This window comes from Coffea arabica, chromosome 6e, assembly GCF_036785885.1.
Source record: "Coffea arabica cultivar ET-39 chromosome 6e, Coffea Arabica ET-39 HiFi, whole genome shotgun sequence".
In the NCBI taxonomy this organism is placed as follows: Eukaryota; Viridiplantae; Streptophyta; class Magnoliopsida; order Gentianales; family Rubiaceae; genus Coffea; species Coffea arabica.
In genome coordinates this window covers 6675520-6698758 of record NC_092321.1, presented here as the reverse complement: position 1 = coordinate 6698758, position 23239 = coordinate 6675520, and the positions used below count along the sequence as shown (strand labels likewise).

The 23239-nt window shown below is 36.8% G+C and overlaps 3 protein-coding genes across 3 annotated transcripts; 2 read left to right on the top strand and 1 right to left on the bottom strand.

Moving 5' to 3' along the window:
- Positions 1-821: 821 nt before the first annotated feature.
- On the top strand, positions 822-5120 carry LOC113695148 (axial regulator YABBY 5-like). Its single transcript, XM_027214142.2, has 7 exons — positions 822-1050; positions 2022-2153; positions 3144-3270; positions 3412-3460; positions 3630-3705; positions 3850-3918; positions 4843-5120. Exons 1-7 carry the CDS (start codon positions 967-969, stop codon positions 4888-4890), a joined length of 585 nt encoding a protein of 194 aa, XP_027069943.1. The 5' UTR covers positions 822-966; the 3' UTR covers positions 4891-5120.
- A 5209-nt stretch (positions 5121-10329) lies between these two features.
- Positions 10330-14954, top strand: LOC113695943 (uncharacterized). The gene is made up of 2 exons (XM_027215176.2): positions 10330-10546; positions 13762-14954. The coding sequence occupies exons 1-2, from the start codon at positions 10472-10474 to the stop codon at positions 14608-14610; spliced, it is 924 nt and encodes a 307-aa protein (XP_027070977.1). The 5' UTR covers positions 10330-10471; the 3' UTR covers positions 14611-14954.
- A 580-nt stretch (positions 14955-15534) lies between these two features.
- On the bottom strand, positions 15535-18644 carry LOC113695006 (thylakoid lumenal 16.5 kDa protein, chloroplastic). The gene is made up of 4 exons (XM_027213952.2): positions 18188-18644; positions 16216-16355; positions 16053-16125; positions 15535-15894 (listed from the first exon to the last, which is right to left on the bottom strand). The coding sequence occupies exons 1-4, from the start codon at positions 18552-18554 to the stop codon at positions 15785-15787; spliced, it is 690 nt and encodes a 229-aa protein (XP_027069753.1). The 5' UTR covers positions 18555-18644; the 3' UTR covers positions 15535-15784.
- Positions 18645-23239: the final 4595 nt, after the last annotated feature.

Sequence of the window (23239 nt, the reverse complement as noted above, 5' to 3'; positions counted from 1 at the left end):
AAGATATATAGGTTTTAATTGGTATTTCTAAAGTGTAGATTGTGTTAAATTACAAGGGATGCGTGATTCAAGTGTATGAACATGAAACAAACAAAGAGATACGCATAAATAGAGTATTGAATGATGGGGAAATTTCGCCCCCCTCGTCCGCTGCGGTTCTGAAAGCGGCCAGCAGGGGATGGGGAAAGGGAGTGGCCACACTTTTACGTTTTGCCCACAGTGGCTAAAATCCACCTATTTATGGACTCATTGGCTAATGCTGCCAAAATGCCCTCTCCTTCTTTTTTTCATGAAAACCCTAGGCCCCTTTTGGCTGGCAAATATCAGACGTTTAAGAACAACTTTTTCAGCTATCTAAAACCCATTTTGTTATTATTATTTCTTTTTTCAAAAAGGAATTTTTCTCAACCCGTTGAACCGGTCACCCCTCATCTTAATTTCCTGCAATATCTTTCCCTTTCCGGTCCAGCACCTCCTGGTAGCCGTGGCCACAGCTGAACCCAGTATTCTTTTATTGCACATTCCCTATTGATCACTGCCCTTCTCTCTGTGAAGCCACTTTGGATCCAAACCCTACTTTTCTTTTTTCTTCCCTCTCTCTTTTTATCCCTCCCTCCAATTCCTGTATTTTTTTTTCCAATTTCTAAGGGAAAATAAAGATCCCTTTACTGGTATACTAGTACTAGTATAATCTTCTTTTCATATACACGCAAAAGTCTGGCTCTACTGTTGTGATACACATTTACATAGAACTTCTTGAAAGAGAGCAAGACAGAGAGAGGAAGAGAAAGATAGATAAAGAATATATCGTAGCCTTTTTCTCTCGTATATATTGCTTGCTTTTCTCTTTTGTGTGCTTGCAGGAGAGGGTCTGGAGAGTTGGTTTTATATTTATCTTCTTTCTTCTTCTTCCTCTTCGTTGTTTGTTTTTTCTAGCTCCATTTTTTGGTGAAGGACTAGACAGTCATGTCGAGCTGCAGCGATGTTTCGCCGCCACCACCTGAGCAACTCTGCTACATCCCTTGCAACTTTTGCAATATAGTTCTTGCGGTATCCATCAATTAATCTCTGAAGCTCTTTTGGCTAGTGGGATCTACTTCTAATATATATACATCCTCAAACTATCTATCCATATTTTGTGTCATTTCTTGCACGATGAGTGCTTCTTGTTATTCCCGCCGGGGGGGTGGGTGAACAAGAGAGAACATCATAGTTGCTGGAAAAGGCTAGCTTTTGATGCAGAGAGATCAGACTATTTGGCGTTATTATACCGAATTCCATTAATCTTCTTTTGTACAAATTTTTGCTTGGTTTTTCTTACGGACAAGTCTCCATCGTTCGGACTTTCCTTTTCCCTTCTTTCTTTTGCAGTCAAAGAAAAGTCTTACTCTGAGGTCTTAAAGTTTCAAAATGACCAGAGAGAGTATGTGAGAGGGTGCGAGTCAGAGAGAGAGCGCGCGAGTAGTGAGAGGTTTTACTGTATTGATTTCCTTTAAATGTTTAATTTGTCGCCAAAGTAAGGAAATTTTGACGATAAAACTCTGATGAAGACAAGTCTTTGAGCCTTGGATTTCCTCCCACTGTGCCATACCTTTCCTTCAATCTCTACCATCAGCCCAAGAGCAAGGGAAGCATCCAGAAAACATATTATTGTTTCTGTGGCTGGTGGAGTGGTGAATTTACTCACCTGCCGCTGGTTTTATATGGAAAACTCCAGCGAATAGCAATTACTTCCCCTCTCTCCATTTTAGGGTTTCTTTTATTATTATTTTTGAATCAAAGAGGTAGCTATATTTTTTTATTAGCCCCCTTAAACCCTTTAGCTATTCAATAGTTAGCCCTCAATTCATTGGGAAAAAAGTCGCTGCTTTCTTTTTTCTTTTTTTTCGGGATATGGATTTATATTGAGTAAGAGGGATCTCGAGGTAGAAAATCGTATGTTTCTTGACTTTCGGGACTGGTAACTTTATAACAGCGGCTTCTGAGAAGTCTATTTTGGTGGTTTTTGTTGAATTTTTCAGGTGAGTGTTCCATGCAGCAGCTTATTTGATGTCGTGACCGTCCGATGTGGACACTGCACCAATCTATGGTCCGTGAACATGGCAGCTGCATTCCAGTCGCTGTCCTCCTCCTCCTGCTGGCAAGATGTTCAGGTCAGCACCCCATAATATCTTCAGTATGGCAGGCAGGCAGTAACAACATTGATCAGCTCAATTTGTGGGCGATCCATCTACTTAGGCTTCTGAAATCTATGGTGGGAGGGGTGATTTTTCCTTCTTTTGAGGGAATCAATCTCAATTCTCTTCTTCCCAAGTCTTCTCCATTAACAAACTTGAGATGCAATCTTCGTAGATCGAGTCTTTTCTTTTTTTTTTCTTCCCCCCCTCACTGCGAGCTTTTATAGCATCTCTGAGACCTGAGACAGAACCCTAACAGCCGCCAGAATAATTTTTTCTAGTCTTTGTAGGCCGTATTTTTGCGGCTAGACAGTGTAATTAGTCAGGCAGTGTCAACCTCCTGCCCCATTAAAGTAAACTAGGATTATATATCAGGGGATATTTTATTTTGCTTTTGGATCTGCTGATTTGATGTTTTGATTGACATGTATGTTTTTGTTGGTTGAAGGTTGCTAACTTCTTTCTTTCGTTCGTTTTTTATTTTTATTTTTGCCACCCCATGATCTCTTTTCCATCAGGGCCTTGTCCTCTACTGCGGAAACACAGCCCCATATAATCCCGAATTTCCTTTAGTGGGGGGGGGGGGGCTTTCACTTCTTCTCTGGGTTCCATTCTCATCGTCATATTCCTAACTAATGTTGTGATCCTCTCCTTTCTCTCTCTTTTCTCTCTCTCTCTCTCTCTCTCTCTCTCTTTTAAATGTCTCAGTCAACTCTCCCTTCCTCTCTCTTTCTCACACTCAAAGCACCCAACGCCAAGAAGATTGACCCCCGCCCCATCCGGCCTTCTCAACTCAGCAGAGTGCAGACGTAGTAAATGAGTGAAGAAGTGAGGGGCCAGCGAGCAACAGATGCAGAACTCCTGTCTTTCACATTTGCTGATAGTATTTAATTAATGATGCTTATGAACAAATCAATCCCGGCCGAGTGTTTCTTCATTAACTTGGTAACACGGGGTTAATTTCAGGCTCAGAACTCCACTCCACCTGATCAATACAGGATCGACTTTGGTTCCTCCGCCAAAGGTTACAACATCAAGCCAGCAACGCGACCATCCATACCAAACCGCGCTGAGGAAAGGATTGTGAATCGACGTGCGTGCGTTAGTAACTTGAATAATTTAATTTCCCCAGTTTTCCCTACTTATGCATGTTTTTAATCTCTTTCTTTTTTTTTTAAATTATTGTTTCTCCCATTTTGTTCATCATATCATACGCACGAGTTCCTTTTTTCAGCTCCTGAGAAGAGACAGCGAGTACCATCTGCATACAACCAGTTCATAAAGTAATTGCACCTGCGCCTGCCTCAGTACTCATCACCTGAATTAATACTAGCCACTCTTTAATCATCTGTTTTTCTTGGGCATTGCCACATGGAACTTATTAGTAGCAATAAGTGATCTATCACTTTCATTACACCAACTTATTGATGGGAGAAACAAAAATACGTGCAGAGACGAGATTCAGAGGATCAAAGCCAATAACCCGGATATTAACCACAGGGAAGCTTTTAGTACAGCTGCCAAGAATGTAAGTGTGCACGTTAATCTTAGCAAACTTTAATTGTCTCGCCTTTTCTTGGATTGCACAACAGCAGATATCAGAGCAGTAATACTACTTTTGTTGAATTTGGCTGATGATGACTTGTGAACTTTGAATTCTTGGCTGTAAAAGTGGGCGCACTTCCCTCACATTCACTTTGGGCTCATGTTGGAGACCAATAACAAACCCAAACTAGGCGAGGTACGTAACTCCAAAAAATAAATAAATAAAAAGACTATTTTTCAGCTTCTAATTATTATTTGTTTTGCTCTCTCCGAGTTTTGGGTTTATGCTGCAATTAAAATTCATAAAAGATCGTCATTTGGAGCCTCTAAAGAATCATAGCCAGCTTGGCCCCCTTAACACATTGAGTAATTGAGAGATCATGGTATATTTATAATTAATCAACAAGGTTGTGTGTATGAAGTAGATACTAAGAGATACATCAATTTTTTATTTTTTATTTTTTGAGGAATTTGACTAAAAATTTTTCTTTTTTGACTGAAGCAAATAGGGGTTGTTAATTTACTGAGTCGGCATGCGAAGAACTATGGATGTGGTTGCATGCATGCATAATATCCCAAGCTTTTCCCAGCCAAACAAGAAAAAAGAAAATTAACAAAGAAGAAAAGAGTCGGAAGTTTATTTTTCTTCTTAGAGATGCATGATACGTACTTTAGCTGTGTAGGTTTAAGTTTTCTGACTTATGTACTGTCCATCGTTCTGGCGAAATGCCTCTTGTCACTTGTCACCATAAGTATGCAAATCATGAGTAGCTATTTGATATTTTAGTCTGAGGATAACTTGATCAAAAAAGAGAAAAAAAAGAGCAAGAAGGAAAGAAACGGAAAAAGTACCATGTCAAATTTAGGAGCTAGCAAGGGCTATAATCACAGCATCCACGGTTCGGGAGACATAGGGTTCTTATGGTTTTATGCATCTGGTTCTCAATCTCTTCAAATGCATGTGATTAACTAGCTAGATGCGCATTCTGCTTCAAAATATAAAATTGAGAAGATTCTAATCTCAATTCTAGTTGCACAATCATTGCGAAACAAGCCGATTAACTTTTTTTTGGTCTTTATATTCGAGGTTGATGACTTTTAGGTTTTCCATCTTTGGCAGGATTCTGAGAAGCGCCTAACGCCAAGGACTGCACTATTGAACAAATGAGAGCGCCATAATTCCCCCCCCCCCCCAAAGCTTGTCAGTGATTTCAGAGATCTTCAAATGAATTGAACAAGACTTGTGACACTATTAAGCTTTTATTACTATCACAATATCCCAGTCCTGCGTTGTACTTGTTACAAAATGCTTTATGGAAGATGCTACCAGTGTGCTGTTGCAGTAAGCTACTTTCTTTTGCTTATGTATTTATGGAAGTGATAAAAATAACTCTTCAATCTGGCCTCTATGGATACCTGATCCCTTTTCTTTGTTTGTCCCTTGTTTTATAAGTTTGTGGGAGGTTTATGTCTTTAGGAAAACATTTTACAGAAAGTATATTCCGACTAATCATCTTATTTGATGATATATGCAAAATTTGATTGCTCCTCTTTGCGATTAGCACAAGAAAATGTTAATAGTAAAGTCCTTTCGGTTACAACTCTAGTAGTGTTTGTTGGACATATCCTACATTATTATTATAGAGATATAGGCAGTTTATTCGATGGGCATTTATAATATCTAAACGAGAATGATAGTAGTATAACTTGACTGCACAGGCAATTTGGATATTACGCGGGGCACTGAAACAATTGACATGGTAATTTAATAAAATTTGGGCGATCATCCTTGATTTTGCTTTCAAGTATCATACAATCCTTCCTGAGCCTTGTTTCTTGCCAACAGCTAATGAGGCATACAAATCCATGACATGCTCAGAAACCATCCTTTCAATCCGCCAACAGCTTGCCTCATGCCATCTTTTAGGTCTTGAATGCTAACATTGGTCGTCGTCTAGCCACTAATACTTTTACCTTTTGTGGTGCTAAAATCTTGCTCTAAGATTACCTAATGGATATTAATATAGAGCATCGTTTAGGTGTTATATACATGTAAGACTAATTGGTAAAATTTTCGAGTTTTCATCTGAAATAGGGACATGAAGTTTATTCGATCGACCTCTATCTAAATTTTGTAAAATACCACTGAAAATAGTGAATTTGTAAATTCTCAAAAGTTTTCATTTCCTTTTGCGTGACTTCCAGCCCTTTTAAATTAGCAATCAACTAATCATATAAGAGAAAAACATGTAACAATGTCTCGATCTTCCAAGACACAAAAATAGTTAGTGTTGTATGATAGCTTTCAATTGTTCTAGTTTCGTCAAGTTTCTTGTTATGACCAAGTAATTGGCATCTTTTGCTTGAAGTAGAAAACGAATTAAGAATGAATTCATGGCAAACTTCTACTTTAATTACCAGCTTGATACGTGCATTACGCGTACCTAACTTTCAAAGCTACAAATTGGATCGTCTTTAGAATGGATGGACGAGTGCGGGAAGTGAAGGTTCAACATCAACAAAATTGAGATTCTACTCCTGTGATAAAATTTTTACTAACCTTATCAAATGTCTCGTCGATGGTACTTTCAGTGTACAACTTTAACCAAATTTAGCCAGTATCTTTTGAGACATTGAACCAGAAGGGAATCAGGAACGTAAAATTCCCTTTTCGAGTGGGTGGAAAGAGAAAGAAAACAATACTAGATTGAGAAGTCACAAAGTTCTGCATTTGGTAGAATGCTCTAGTCTTTTTAACTCTATCTCCCTATACTCTTTGTAACCCCCCTATCATTTTCTGGTGGTCAAGGAGAGGGAAGAGGGATTTTGATTAAACAGCTAGCATGATCTCAGGGCTTTGAATTTTTGTGGGGAGGGGGGAGAGATGGCGGTGAGGGTGCTTGAAAGTTAAAACCCAAATTCTGGTCCCCTGGTAGCCTTTTACCAGATTATACTTGGTACCATGCTATGCCAATCTAGCATCTGTAATGAGCAAAATGCCATTGGTGGCAAAAGCTTTTTGCTTTTCATTTCGCTATAGCTGAAAAAATATATATATATATAAAAACAAGGAAAAGACCTTTTGTGTCAAAGCATAGGTACAAACGCATTCCCACAACACATGTAATCCTGGTGATAAAAAAGAGTGATCGATGGACCACCATTTTAGTCATCTGGCATCCATCCATCATGTCACACTCCTCTACGGCCAACGCAGCAGACCACTAAAAACCAAATACTACTTTGCCAAGCCAATTTGGCTGCATTGTTTCAAACAATATCGCCCATTTCTTTGTTTTTCAGTATTACTTGATGATATTGAGAGAGCAATTTCGCAATTAGAAAAAAGAATCAGAGGGTTTCATACTTACATTCATCTGTTGTCCAACAACAACGGATTCATGCAGGCGTTTCAAACAGTTTTGATGTACGAGATATTAATAGTGAATGCTTCTTTTATTTGTTGTAACAAAAATAAAAAGGTGTATAAAAAGAAAATTAGAGCGGAAGCTGAAATCTAGGAAAACTGTGTTGTATTCTACCAAAAAAAAAACAAGGAATGAATCAAATCAATGTTGGTCCTTGGGATCTGAAAAGAGGGTTGTCCTACAATGTACATTACAAGCTGGCAATAAATATTATGTTTTCTCCTAGAAAATAACCGTACACTGGGAAACTTGGGGAAGCGACGCCAGTAGGATGCTGGGGCTGCTTCTTTTTCTTTTCCTTTCTTTCTTATTAAATTTAAAAGAGCTGTGTCTCTGTGAACGAAAACGGCTGGGACAGAATCTGAAACGTCAAATCCATGACTGTCAAGCATTCATTGCATTTCTTGTCACTTCATCTCTCTGACTATCACCCGGCCGGCGGCACCCACTCAGCTCTTCAGCCCTTAAAAGCACAAAATAAATAAGGGATAATATCAGAAAGCTCTTCCAAGGTTTCCCTTAGTATTACTTAGCGCCTCTAAAATCTTAAAAACAGTCGCTTGGTTCTCTTTATTTTGTTATTTTTGTGTAACAAGATTTTTAAAAACTCTGAACTATCCTTTTGCTCGTATTACTAAATAAAAATACTCTTAAATCACTTTGTTTATTCCAAAAAAAATCACAACATTAAAAATTATTTTTAGCAGCACCACAACATCATAAAACTATAGTTCATAAAAATATAAATCCATGACTGTCAATCATTCATTGCATTTCTTGTCACTTCATCTCTCTGACTATCACCCGGCCGGCGGCACCCACTCAGCTCTTCAGCCCTTAAAAGCACAAAATAAATAAGGGATAATATCAGAAAGCTCTTCCAAGGTTTCCCTTAGTATTACTTAGCGCCTCTAAAATCTTAAAAACAGTCGCTTGGTTCTCTTTATTTTGTTATTTTTGTGTAACAAGATTTTTAAAAACTCTGAACTATCCTTTTGCTCGTATTACTAAATAAAAATACTCTTAAATCACTTTGTTTACTCCAAGAAAAATCACAACATTAAAAATTATTTTTAGCAGCACCACAACATCATAAAACTATAGTTCATAAAAATATAAATTTAAAAAGTAAAAATAGATATTTGTAAAGAAATACACTAGCACCAATTCAACTCTATATGCTAGCTCAATTTCTCATGAATCTTATCTTTTTTTCCCAACCTCTTCTCAATGCATGATATAAACCTTTAAGTTGCACTAAATCATTATAAAAATTTATTCAAAATAAATAAAGAAATCATATCCCACTCTATCATGATCATAAAAAGATAAAAGATAAATAAAATTTAATTTACTATATTTATAAATAAAAAATTAAATAGGCATCCAAAAAAAATGAGTAAGAGAAAATGTTGGAATAAGGAGAAAGAAAAGAAAGTGAATCCTTGTTTCTTTTTCCTTTTAATTTTTTTGATCTCCATTTATTTGACATGTGAATTATATATCTAGTAAGGGATAATATAGTTATTTTGCAATTTTGAGAATGGGACGTAAGCGATACTTTTAAAATTTTAGGGGTGCTAAGCGATATTAGAAAAAATCTCAGGAGAGGTTGTGATTTTTGATATTATCCCAGTAAATAAATAATACTAAGTGAAAATCACTAAAGTTTCTGATGCCACATATTCTTGGGTCAGAGAGCATCCCTACTCCTATATCAGTAGGGCCATATTATCATCAACTTACCCCAGTTTGAATCCTTTTTAGCCTAGGGTGAAGGGTGAGTAATAAGGTAGCAGGCCAGCTATGGGTAGAAGTCCCACCCCAACCCAAAAAAAAAAAAAAAAAAAAAAATTCCCATGGAGAATATGTTCTAACATTTGGAGCACTGCCAGTAGTGTTTGGTTGCATGTCATACCACAAGTTAAATGCCCAGAGAATTTTTTTGTGAATGTGACACCATGCAACTCATATTTCAACAGAATTATTGTGCTACGATGATGAAGCTCTGGTAAACCAAAAATGTTTTTTTAAAAAAAAAAATAGACAAAAAAAATCACAAACGTGGAAAGTTGTGTACAATTTCAAGTAAGTACGTCAAGAACGAGCCCTAGAAAAAAAAAATGGAAGTGAATAATTGAAAGCTGATTTGGAAGCTGGGTGAGTAGCACATTTAATCGAGAAGAAAAGGGAAAGTATAATATTTTCAATGCAAACAAAAGTGCTAACCAAGATCCTAAATTTTCTCCTTTTAGAACAGATTATATTAACTATAAGTAATGGAGTACTTCATTGATATGTTCAATTAAATCAAAGGTCAAGAAAATACTTACTGCCAACAACAAATAGTACATGAAATATATAGATACAAAATGAATAAGCAATGTCTGGGGACAGAGACCAAGCCCTTTCTATGTTGGGCTAGTAGTTAGCCGATTGAGGCACACAGAACTGTGAGCCCAAAAAATGGGGCTCTTAGATTATTACCGTTTAGTGGGCTCTGCAACATGGACATATCAAAGAGTCCGTAGGTTATGGTTTTTGTTACCTCAACGTTAAGAGGCGAAGACCTTATCCGTAACATGAGCTACCATTGCATTTCCATTTCTAATAGTATTTATATATTTTTTTTAAATAAATAAACCTTGCCAATTTCTGGCTGAGTGCCTGATATATCAATGAAGCACGACAAGTTGCAATTTATTACTCTTAATTACAAGTGTAAAAGTAGAAAAAGAGAAAAATTAATAATAATGATAATGATCCACCGCACGAAAGGATAAACAATGAAGATAAACCAAAGACACTAAGAAAGGCTAAATGAAATGAAGTGAAGTGAATGTGGCACAAATCTGATCTCATTAAATTGCCTCCACAACGTGTCACATTTGGCCATTGCTCTCCCTCCAATTTTGCAAAGCGTACAACCATTTCCAGTGCTTGGCACTAAAATGAATCCCAGTGTAAAACATCATCAGATTAGGTGGTTAAATTTCGGGATTTACCGAAAAATCCCAAGAATAAGTAGGCAGAGAAACTAATAAAGGTGGCTAAGATTACTGGTAGTGCTAAATATTTACTGGGACTTTTTTTATTTTTATCGTTGTTATTATTAGGTAAATACACATACATACATACATACATGTGTGGGTGCAGTTAATATATGGTTAAAAGTTAGTTGGTCCCGTTTTGTTTGTGTGCGGGTCTGAGTCTGGTGACTCTCTCACTCTGTGACTCGCTGCTCATTATATATTCCCTTTTTATGCTATTAAAATATTCAAGTAACTTGAACTCTGGAAATTGAGTTGGTAAAGAAGAGAAATGGCGAGCTCGGTTGAGGAAGCCAACGAATTCGTGTGCTTGGAACTCCCTGCTCCTTCTGGCTGGAAGAAAAAGGTTACCCCTTTTCAGAAAAGTTCTCCTTTTTCTCTATTTTCATGTATTTGTGTGCTTTTTGATTGGGTTTTCTAAAGTTTGCGTTCTTGTGGTCTTGTTTATTTGAGTTTTGCGTCCTTGAATTCAATTGGACTTCGTTTAATTCTGTGCAATTATGTTGGTTTGAGGTGGGATTTACAAGACTTGCGATGTATCACCTGGGGTTATATGAAGTTTTGTTTTTTACGGGTTTATTGAGGTTTTTTGGGATTCATTTTGGCTTGTTTGGGGTGAACTGGGTTAGGGGCATATTTCCATTTGGTGTGGTTATGTGGTTTCTGAAGTGGAATTCGACCAACTACGGGTGTTCATTTGTAAATTTTGAAGCTAGGGTTGAGAAGGCCATGGTAACTTGTTTAATCGGTCTGCGTCATTTTGTTGTTTTTGGTTCTTTAATTGTTGTTATTCAGCATGAGTTCTACTCTGTGTTTGTTGGACTGGGATATGGATTCTGCTGGTGATGAAAAGGAAATGAACTTAATTTCCATGGTGATGATAAGTAAGCTGGGGCATTATATAACGACGTTGCCGTAGTTAATTGTACCTTCTGTTTGCATTAGTCGTGCATTCAATTTTATCAGTTGGAGTTAGGTTTTATTGTTATTTACTTTCATGTGTATTTTAAGATACCATCTAGGATTTCCTAACAAGACTGTGGAGAAGAAAGTGCAAGTTGAATTGAGTCTGTAGTTTGGCCTATAGCTTGTTGCCGTAATTACTAGGGTTGGTTTTGTCCAAATTACCTTTTTGGTTTCTGCATTTTCAGCAACTGGGATTGAGTTCTAAATTCTCGAAATGGTTTAATGATTTGGGCTTTGGTCAAGAATTAGGTTACACACTAGCAATTTCTAAGCTCACAATTTTAGGAACATTTTTCATTTATGCAGTTACTGGTTGAAGGTTGTTTGCTTGTTTGTACTTGATTGGTAGCATGCCCTGTTTAAATGTTTCTAAACTTTTGGCACAGTGTATTTCTGGTTTCAAAGCTGGCAAACCCTGAGTTTCATAGAAATGACTTTTTTTGGTCTTGATAGTTTATCTAAGAGTGGAAAGCGTCTAATAAGGCAATGCAGCTCTTGAAATGCTATGTTGTATTCTGCTGTGTACTTTTGAGATTGTAATTGCTACCAAATCAGCTGCTTCAATTTATGGAGCACCTGTAAGTTTCTCTTTTCTTCCATATATTTCGATTATGAAGTGTGGTAAAATCATAATTTCGTTCCACTAAATAGTTAGCTGTAACGTTTAAGATTTGGAGAGCCTTTTTTTTTTTCCTTCGGCTTGTATATTGCTTTTTGATAAGCTATATGCTTGGGAAAGCAGTTCTGTAAAGCAACTCAAGAAGTTGTTGGTTTTGTATGTCGACTGGGCTTGGGTTGTCAACTTATCATCATCACGATTTAATTTACATGAGATTGAGGTTAGAATTCTATTTATGATTTTCCTTTTTTCTCATGGAATTTTCTGTTACTGGCTTTTTTTTGGGGTGATTTGCTGTTTTTTGTTGTCACTTTCTTCTTTTGTAAAGGACTAGATCTTGAAGTATGCTTCCATCTCATGATGTACTACTAGATTAAATTAAATAAAAGACCTTCTCTTCGGTAAAATCCCAAAATTGATGGTTGTCTTCCTGTTTCCCAAGTGAAGCAAAACCGCATTAGGTAATGGCCTGTCTTAATTTGATACTTACACCTTTGGTGCAATTTTTGTCTATATAGAACACCTATATTTAGACTATTGCATAGGCCATGCCAATTTGTTCCTTCAAAGACCACTGATTTGATGGTTTAATTTCCTGTATATCTGCTGAATTGAATTCGTGTTGTTTGATTTATTTGCCAAGTTTTATCATTTACTTGCTTCCCCAACCTAATTTTCTACTTTTCTGGAAACCTGATAGTGTAAATGTTTAGTATGCCTAACTGCTGCTGGGGCATGTAATGTCTTTTATCTTGATGACTGGTATGACCAGTAGTTCAATTATTGTTTTGACTGCTATGGGAATTTAATACCTGGTGCTTGAGGTAATTATCTGATGGATCACGACTGTTGCTGACAATCATGGTCTGATATCGGTGTTTGTGGCTGCGATGATAGAACTTTTTAAGTTGTCTTTACAGTTCTTTGTGTCCATGCATGAATTCCAAATTCTACTTTGTACAACCCAGCATATTCAAGAACTTAAAATTTATAAATGCATTAAAGAGTTTCAATGTTCACATTCATTAATGTGAGCAAGCACAAGGCAGCTGAAGAGGCAGTGTTATATGCATGCCCATGTGCCATTCATATCATGATGTACCGACTGTGCTGAAACTTTTTAAGATGAAGAGATCTTTATTAGTAAATGAAAAAACATGGGATGGTCAAACTTTATAAATTTTGTATGGAAAAATGAGACCATGGATGTGAATCCAATATTTGCTTAAAGGATACTATGATTTGTTTTTATTATTCTTGAAGGAAACACTGGATGCCCTTAAGGACTAGCTTGAAGTATACTCTTCTATGCCTATACCTTTAATGTGTCTTTCATCATCGCCATATCTCGCACAATAAGTTGAAACATGAAGCTTTGGCTAAGCTTTTTAGGTTGAACATGAGTGGAAGGAAGATTGCTGGAGCCAATCTTTGTCAAGTTGCACATGCTTCAATATCAACTTGTAGGACTCCCTTGGTTTAATGCATCTTTCCTAAACATATTGCTTATCTCGTTGTCTGGGTTCTTGACTAAGCATCAAACATAAACTCCCACATTTTTTTTAATTTTAAGTGTTGTTTTATTGTGCAATGTGAACTCTATAATTCTCCAAAAATCTGGATTTATGTTCCGAAAATTGTGGAACAGGCTGATTGCTTGTCTTGGCTTACTGTTTTAGCTTTTTGTTGTGGATCTAGTCTTTCCTTATCATGGAATAGTTATTAATTCATCCTGTCTAGTCTTGATTCAAGCAGGATCCTTAGGCTATTTCTGATCCTAGATTTATGGTCCTAGTTCTGGATTTCATTACTTTCTGAATTCTTGTCCTTGAGGAACTAGCTCACTTGGCATTCATCTGTAGTTTACACAATCCCAATGCATCTGTTTTGGTAGTTAAAAGCCTTCAAGTTGGGTTCCCGTGGTGTCGTCTTTGTGTTTTTACACAATCCCAATGAAGTATCTTCCTCTCATGCAGTTTATGCTCAAAAAAGGAGGTACACCAAAGAAAAATGAAATCATATTCACAGCCCCAACAGGAGAGGAGATCACCAGCAGGAAGCAATTGGACCAGTACCTCAAGACCCACCCTGGGGGTCCTCCAATATCAGAATTTGACTGGGGAACTGGTGAAACCCCAAGAAGATCAGCAAGGATCAGCGAGAAAGCAAAGGCAACTCCGCCACCAGAGAGAGAGACTCCGAAGAAAAGAAGCAGAAAATCTTCTGCTTCAAAGAAGGATGATAAGGAGAAAGAAGCTCCTGAAGGAAGTGAAGCAGCACAGGATGTCCACATGGAAGAAGCAGAAAAATCTGTGAAGGATACTACTGGTACAGTGACTGAGAAAGATGTTGCAAAGGAAGGTCAAGATGAGAAAGGGGGTGAAACCCAAACAATTGAAACTCAAGCCACTGATAAAGATGCTGTAAAGGAGAGAGAGAATGAAAACAAGAATGAGACCCCAGCTACAGATTGCAAAGCAGAAGATACTGAAGAGCAGGAGAAGAATGTTGAAGCTGAAGTGGTGGATTCTAAAGAGTCCCAGGTTGGGAAGGTATCTGATGGCTCTGAAGATGCCAAGGACAAAGAAAAACAACAGCAAATACCACCCATCGAAGCGGAGAAAGAGGATGGGACTGGAGAAGGAGACAAGCAGGTAACTGGTGCTGAAGAAAAGAAGCAAGAAGTGGAAGCAGAAGAGAAAGTCGAGCAGAATAGTGAAGCAAACAGGAGCGCTGATGGGCAAAGTAGCTTGGTGAGCGAAAAGGCTGAGGGAGGTGTGATACAGAATGGCGATCGTGCAGAGGTTGACAAGTCCAAGCCTTGAATTTATCAAACATAATGCTGTTTATGTAATATCTTGTTCTGACCTTCATAGGCTGGTGGCTTCTTTTGAATGACAGTAGTGTTGTTGTTGAGTAATAGATACTCCGATTGTTCATGAGACATCTGTAGTATGTAAAATCATAGATTAGCAGGTTAATGTCGCTGCTGTCTTTCGTTGAACGTGTAGTGACTGAGATCTTTGTAACATTACTACCTTACATTATAGAGTAGGCCTTCAACATTCCAACCTTCCTTGCATTGAAGGAATTGTAGGTTGCATAGATCTCTGTAACATGTCGATCAGAACTGTGTCTATGTAATGATATAATAAGTCATCTTCAGTTACTCGAGTTTCCTTGGCTCGCAAGCTTACGGATATCAGTAGGTTAGTTGTTTTGCAGCAGTTTTTTGAGGTGATTAAGATGAGCTGGCTCCTCTTTGACAAGCTTCTTCAGGCAGTCAGCATCGCTGTTTCAGTTAAAGTTTTGATACCAATGGGAGATGGGTGTCTAAACGTTGCAGAAAGTGTTGAGCTAGTTAAAAGGCCATGAGATGCATAGCGACTGAGTGCCCAAAAAGAATTGGTCCCCCACTTTTTTGGGGTATTACTACTTGATAAGACTTTTTTTTTTAATATACAAAAAATTTGGATGGTTCCACCCTAGTAGTCACCATGGATTAGGACGCACCGCATATAGGAATTCTTACGGATGGTCCACCAACATAAAACTTACATTGCATCGTAAAATTTAAATACGCGATCTTTCGTAAAGAAGTGGTTCATCCCTTAGTTAATCATGCAAAAGAGAAAGGCAGTGACTGTCAACATGCGCCATTTATTCCAAATTTCCGTTCAAGGTTGAGGCGAACACCAATTAGTCAACCGCAAAAGAAAAAGGAAACAACTTCAATAGAACCAAGGTCATTGAATCGCAAATATGTGAAATGATTCAATTAATTGCGTGGTCGAGGTGGTTTCAAAGAATAATTACATCTAAATTTTCAATGTCATTAACACTTAACCATAAAGCTGGAGAAGTTAATACAGCTCATGGAATTAAAAGAATTTTGCGATCATTAATGACAGCAGTCAACCAGCTAGAGTTAGAGCCAGAAGCAAGCTAGTGAAGCATTCTGGGGGTATTGCTGGAACTCTCTGGCCAGATTGATTTTCTTCAAAGCCCCTTAAGCTTTTCAACCAACCCTGTTAAGGTTGTCCATTTTTCAAAAGCAGATGCTGATGCCACAAATGCTGTTTTAGATGCTTCAATATCATTCTTAGTCACTGCAAATTACAGATCAATTGCTCTCTCAGAGCAACAAATGAAACTATTTCACCACTCAATATTAATTGCATGCACAATGCAAACTAGTTTTCATGCATAAGTCACAACCCTTTGCTGGGAACCAAGATGAACACGCTTGCAAACACACAGAACATACCTGATGAAATTAAAGAATCAAGTGCGGAGCTAAAAGTCTCTACTTCGGATTTCTCCTCAGGGCTAGAGCTCAACTGCAGGAAGATAGGCAATTAACGCATGGAAATGCATATAGACAAGATCTACACAGTAAGGCATGTACAGTATTATTATCTATAGGATACCTTCTTGAAAGCTGACTTAACTTTTTGTACCCAATCAGTATCACTGCTTTGACCAAGAACTGACCTAGCCGTTGAAAGATCATTCTTCTCTATTGCCTGGCCTACTCTGCTGAGCTTGTAAACGAGCTCTTGCAAGTATCCTGCAGCATTAAAAAAGAATAGCTAATCAATTCCCAGAAATGACAGAGACCAAAAGCTCAGAGCGTAATGCGACATTCAGGTCATGCTTTAAGGGCATCAGTTTACTTCACGCCAAGGACTTAATTCAAGCTAAGAATGAAGATAAGCATATTAGGAGCACAATTATGTGCTAAAACAAAATACAAGGGGCATGGGCAAAAGGAAATTTACATCAAATAATAGAATCCAGTTGACTGATGTAGCAACTATGAAAGCTATTCAGATCTTGGCTAATAATATTACTGGCATGCAGCACTATCCCTTGAATGAAATTTATGTGCCTGCTTTCATGAGGGACAAGTAAACCCACAAACGGTAATCTTTGATCATAATTTTCAACTCCATGAAGATAGTAACATAACCAAGAGTGGCACGGTTGTTATTGATAAGTATCCATTAGATCTTAGAATGCATAGTTAAACACAGCCAAGCTTTCTCATGTTCACTGGTGATACATGCCAGTCAGTGAGAAACCAGTTCAGCTGGGGTAAAAGTTTCTGAGTATTTGCGCTTACATCATGAGTGAAAGCACTTGTGCCAAACGGCTTCAACTAACTAGATTTTCCGTATAAGGGACAGTAATTCATATAAGTTGATTCTAGATCACTACTATTGTATAAGTCATTAACAAAATAGATCTGGTACATTAAATAACTAAGGGATCTCTGTCGCCAGGCTTGACCTTTTCTCTATCATGTTTATCTGTCAGTGCAAACCAATTATTTCCATATACAGGTGAATTCCAACCAAAAGCAATCTAGGAAGGCAAATAGGTTCCCCCGCTCCCTCTTAATTACACGCAATTGTTTTAGCTTTTATGTTATCTTAGGGCAGGCAAACAGCATTTGGTAACTTAAAATTTTCTTGAAGCTTGATTTAGTAAGCCCAAATTATTCTTCTCCAATGTTCCATACTGAACTTTCCTAGTCATTCTAATCTGCAATCCATAAAATGTCACAGAGAAACCAACAGGAAGCATATAATATTTGCAATAGATGATCATAGCTAACCTTTAGGACAAAAATTATCCTTTTTTACTGCCCAGCAAATTACTTAAGGTAATTGGATCCTCGTACCTCCAAAGTTGGTTTTATTGCAGTAAAATCTTGGAGAAATTTGCAGTGTAAATTATGCTATGTTCGACAGCATAAATTTAGGTTACAAAAGTCAGGATTCTGCAGAAGCTTGTAATTACCCTTCTTCTCACAACTATACTTGCTGAAGAGATTCTTGCAGATTGCCAACTGCCAAGAGGTAGTAGCAAATGCAGGCTAAACTGTAATTCACCACCTATGAAAGTAACCATAATCAAGTCTCTCCACATTCCTACCCCAATTTTGAGTTTTGCGATGACATGAAATGTTTCAATAAGAATGACTAGGATTCAATAGAAGCCTCTTAAATTCGAAGAGGAATCGACTTCATGCGGCATCCAAAAGCAGCCTAATTACCAGCAAAAACGAATATTTCAACTGTTTGTTGATCTATGAGAAAACTAATTTGTTAACTCAATTTATCTGTGTTAGAAAAACAGAAACGATCTCCAACCAACTTTACCATAGCCTTAAAGACTAAAGTCTTTTAATCCCTTTACCTTGCAGTGTCAATTCAACTGATATAGAAAAGAAAATCAAAACTTTACGGAAAGAAAAGAATAATCGAAACTTTATCCAAAAACCAAAAGAAAAAAAAATCAAGAAGCAAGGTCAAAGAACTAAAGGACATGAAAGTCAAAGTAGCAAATACTTTCTAGAGGCTACATTCCAAGGAAATATTGGGAAGGATTGTTGACCTGTCTCTTGAGCAGCTGAATTGAGGACACCCTGTCTCTCAAGCCTCTTCTTTCTATCCTTCTTCACCTTTTCCAACAGCTCCTCATCATCATCCGGTTCTAATATAGCTGCATTGGCATCAGAACAACCTTTCCCAGAGAGAAAGAAGAGGAACCCTGTTGTGAGGCTAATGGAAAGGCTCCTCTTGGTGGTCAGAACAGAACAAGAAGAAGAAGAATCTTGATTCAATAGTGCTGACTTGCATGAGGTGGGATGAGTCCTAACGATTTGTTTGTGAAGGTGAAGTGATGTTAACGGTGTTGAGGAAGATGGTGATTGGAAGCATGGGAGGAGATTATTTGCATTTGAGAGCAGCACTCTTGCCATTTTTACTCTTTCTAGTACTCTTTTCTCTTTTTTTATCTTTTGTTTCAGTTTGTTTTAGTGGCAAAGAGTCAGATTTAGCGGCGATTTTGGACGTTGGGAAAAATAGAGGATAAGATTACGAGATTTCTTGCTAGGCTATGCCGTCTGGTGTCAACTGAACCATTACTAAAGAGTTCGAGGGCATTGCAGTCATTTAATAAAAAATGTAACCTGTACGACAATCAAAATAAGAGGCAGCTTTCAACTTTGGATTATCAAGTATATGTCTTATATTTTTGCACTGCAAAGATGAAAATAATTTTTTATATACTAACATGATATAAATAGGGGGTCTGAATGCATAATAATCAATACCTATTTGAATTTGAATTATAACTTTTACGCGGGTAACATGCATTCAAATACGTTGCTATATGTGGTGTTAATGTAAAAAATCTGACTCCAAAAAGATATTTGAATAGCAAGTGTGAAGTATAAATTCAGAGGTGAGTATAAATCTATTGGATAGCAAGTGTGAAATAGGGTTGGGAATTGTAGCGCATGCTCTCGCCAGGTATTATAAGGCAAGGGCTAATTTTCTCCCTCTGTTGGACAGGGGACGAGGGATTACACACCCGTTTGGTCACCCATCTAAAATACATATATATATATATATATATATATATATATATATATATATAATATTCAATATTATTAGTTATCATAACTATATTGTTAGTTATAAATATCAGATTTTGTATATGTAATATAATTAATTTATTTGTTATACTAATAATTATATATTATTACTAATACAAATTACTGATTAGTTATACTAATACATTTATACTAAATTTCTAATTACATTTTTATTCTTTTACACTTAACATTTCACAATTCACGACTAACCCTAATTTCATTCTTTTTCAACTCTTCACTCATTCCCAATTAACAATTCATAACTAATTACACTTTTATTTATTGCTACTTGAGTTATATTTGTCTCATTATGCTGGATTATATTCAAATAGTATATATATGTTTATTTTTTTGGATTAAATATTGTAAAATTACGATGGATTATATATTCACAATGACTTGGTGATGTGTTAGTATTTAAAATACTTGATTGTTGGCTAGAATTTGGCTAAATTTTCTTTATAGGACAAATTTCTAGTAATCCCCAAGGGAAAGCGGGGTGGGACGAGGGAGCAAGCGAGGGGGCAGAGGGAATGTTTGAATAGCGGAGTGAGAGGTACGGGAAGGATTCCCCGCCTCATTACCATTCCTAGTGTAAAGTGCTTCCTCATGTTTGCACTTTCGTGGCCAATTGCAAGACTCAGCCTCATGGATTTCAAATTAGACTTTAAAATGTGTGTCCGCGCACGCACATCTCCGAGCAAATTTAGATGTCGAATCTACAATAGTTAACCACCGACTGAATTAGATCATTTTTTGTTTGGAGACATTTAGCGGGTTAAATTGGGGAGACCCAATTAACCTCTATTCTTTGTAAATATTAGTACTCCATTATCCACCAAAAAACGGTGCATATTCCATCTGCTCCTTCCGTTCTAATATTGGAGTCTTTTTTGGGAATTCAACTTTTTATGGAGATATGATAATCATTATGTCTAGATGAGATGGCATTAATGACTTTATATATGTATCATTTGAATTTAAAATATTCTCTTAATGGATGTATATTAAAATATTAAGAAGTTACTCTTTCAAATAAAAACATGATAATAACAAAACAAAGGACGGCTCCAAACGTGGAATAAGTGAAAACCACAACGATATTAAGACAAACAAATTCCTCACGCATGGCAAAGGCGAATTAAAATGCGTAGTTTCAAGCAATTCTCGGGAAATGCTAATGGTCTACGACACCCATGGCTTTTAAGCCTTTTTAGGACCTAAACTGGGCCTTACTTATTATTGGACAAAAGTGTTTTCTCTTCAAAGCCCATACTTGTAGCTGTGATTCTTGTGAAGCTGATATGAATGACAAAACGTTCATGGATGAGCTTGATTTTTAAATATGTTTATTTACTTGTGAAAATAAAATTATCGACACAAACAAATTATTGCTCAAAAAATTAGTTATGTAAGTATAAAAAAATGAATAGATAAACAAAGAGAAAAATAATGGAGAAGATCTCAACCCATCAGCGGCCGATGTCAGTGGTGTTATTAAGTTCTGGGCTGGGCCTAGTTCTGGTGCAGGAGTTCTTGAAAATCCGGGTATTGTATGACAGTCAGCAACTTCTGGGAAAATGTCTGGATCAACTTTATTAAGAAAGTGTTTGTTCCATTATGGTTTTATTTACAAGTTGTAACAGCTGAATTATGTACTATTACTACATGAATTAAAGCTCCATTCTTCTGTAGCCAGCATTAAAGGCGCTTCTTTAAAGTCGGACGTTATTCACTAAAGTTTTCAAGGATCCTTTTCGGCTCATAATCAGTCCATCGCTGGAGACGCAAAAGCAAAAGTACTATACATCCATCCATCCACCCTCGTGGTTAAAACTTAAAAGAAGCGGAATCATCTAGTGGACTATTCTAAGCTCGACAGCTTAAAAGGTCTTCCGACTTTCCACTTCGTTTTGCGACGAATTTTGCCACTTGTCTGATCCACTTTATGGAATATGTATTAATAGTGGCAAAACTTTGAGCGTGCTAAAGTACCCATCCACCCAGCCGAGCATTTTATCACCATATCTTTTGATTTTTTTTGCTTTGATTTGGTGAAGGGCTGTTCTAATATTATCTTATGTTTACACGTATAGAAATTCAAGATCACCTACCTTTCTTGCTTACCCAAATAATTCCAATCAACGTTTAAAGCGACGATGGTAACAGATATGATTAATGCTTCGCCAATAGATATTCCAAGGCGTCTTGTCTTCATGTCCGAAAACGCAAAAATGTTTGGTAGACCCGTGGGATTCTTTTTCAGTTTTGCTGTCACCAAATGATGCCCCTCTTGGTGGTGGGACGGTTAAGTTAGATGATAAGTCGAAAGGAATTACAAGTGGATGGTTCAGGTTTAGAATCTCTTACTTATGTTAAAAAAAAAAAAAAAAAAAAAGACGTGTTTGACATGTATGATTAAGAAGAGGCATGATTAATTTTAGGGTTAAAAACAAAAAAATCTCCTGTGATATATCTAATACACAGAAAAGTCCTCCGTGATTTCAAAACATACAAAACGACACCTCATGTTTTGAACTAAATTGTAAACTAACAGAATTCGCTAAAGTTAACGAAAATGACGGTCTCAACTGTTAAATTTATTGGATTCCGTTAAATTTATCGTTAAGTTTACCAGATTCCGTTAAATTTTCCGTTAAATTTATCGGATTTCGTTAAGTTTAACGAATTTTGCTAGTTTACAATTTAGTTCAAAACATGAGGGTGTCGTTTTGTATGTTTTAAAATTACGGGGGGGCTTTTCTGTGTATTAGGTGTACCACAGGGAACTTTTTTGTTTTTAACCCTTAATTTTACAATTAAACTATAGCAAGGAGCTGCAGCCCTTTACTGCTCCCTATAGCTAAACAAAGTATACATACACGCTAAGATAGTATAACTCTAGTCATAGTGCTAAGTAATTACCCCAATGAAACTTTAGAGGTTGGCCAACTTGTACCAACCGCGCTAACTAAAATGATTGTTCAATGTGGAAAGTTGCCTGACGCGCTAATCTTGTTTATTACTCCTACATTCTTTCCTTTTCCTCCTATATTGGGAGCTTAATTCGAACCTTAGGAGCTAAGATATTCCAAATCTAGGAACGGAAGTCGGAAAAACTCCGTACCCAAGTCAACCAATTTCTTGAGCAAGTCTCCGGGTATTGTAATTGACAAAACGATGTGATCATGCAATTGTGATAACCTTTTTCTATTGTTCTTTTTATCAATTTCTCCTTTGAAATACTACTTTTGAGTACGAGAGGTTTTAGTGGTTTGACGATAATGACTTGCATATTCTTGAATCTTTTACACGAACAAAAAGGATCGATGAAGGATTTGTCTGCAACGCGTAGGATTGGAGTTACGTGTCCCATGCGTAATTCTTAAAAGCGTAGTCTGCTGACAAAAAAGTAGTCTGCTGACAAAGGTTTTCGACTCAGCCTCTTCACTAGGAAACATCGCGTTCCATGTCATGCAAGCAGGAGACGCAAACCCTATATCTTCGAATTTTCCACTACTTTATTCGTGTTGGTAAGTTTTTTTTTTTTTTTGGGTCCTTTAATTATAACCATTTATTTAGATTTTAACCAGAGTTACGGAACTGCTGCTACAATAAACAGCTACGAAACTTTAAGAAATCGAGCAAAACTCTAAGATCTTTTTTTTTTAATAATTTTTTTGAAAAAAAATTTGTAGTGTACTCTCTTAGTATGTTTTTTAATTTTTTATCATATATATATATATATATATATATATATATATATATATTACGTTGCAAAAGAGTATTACAACGTTATTTTTTAAAAACAAATATTTCCAAAAGTCCTTGAAAATACAATAAAAAGGGGAGCTATAATTTGAATAATTAATTAGTGGGAAAAAGAAAATTCAATTGCGAAATTGCATTATTTAAATCAAAATTCACGGAAGGCGAGACGAAGATGACTCGTTGGAACTTGGAAGTTGGAAGGATGGGACGAGGTCAATGTCGTGCCATGTCACATG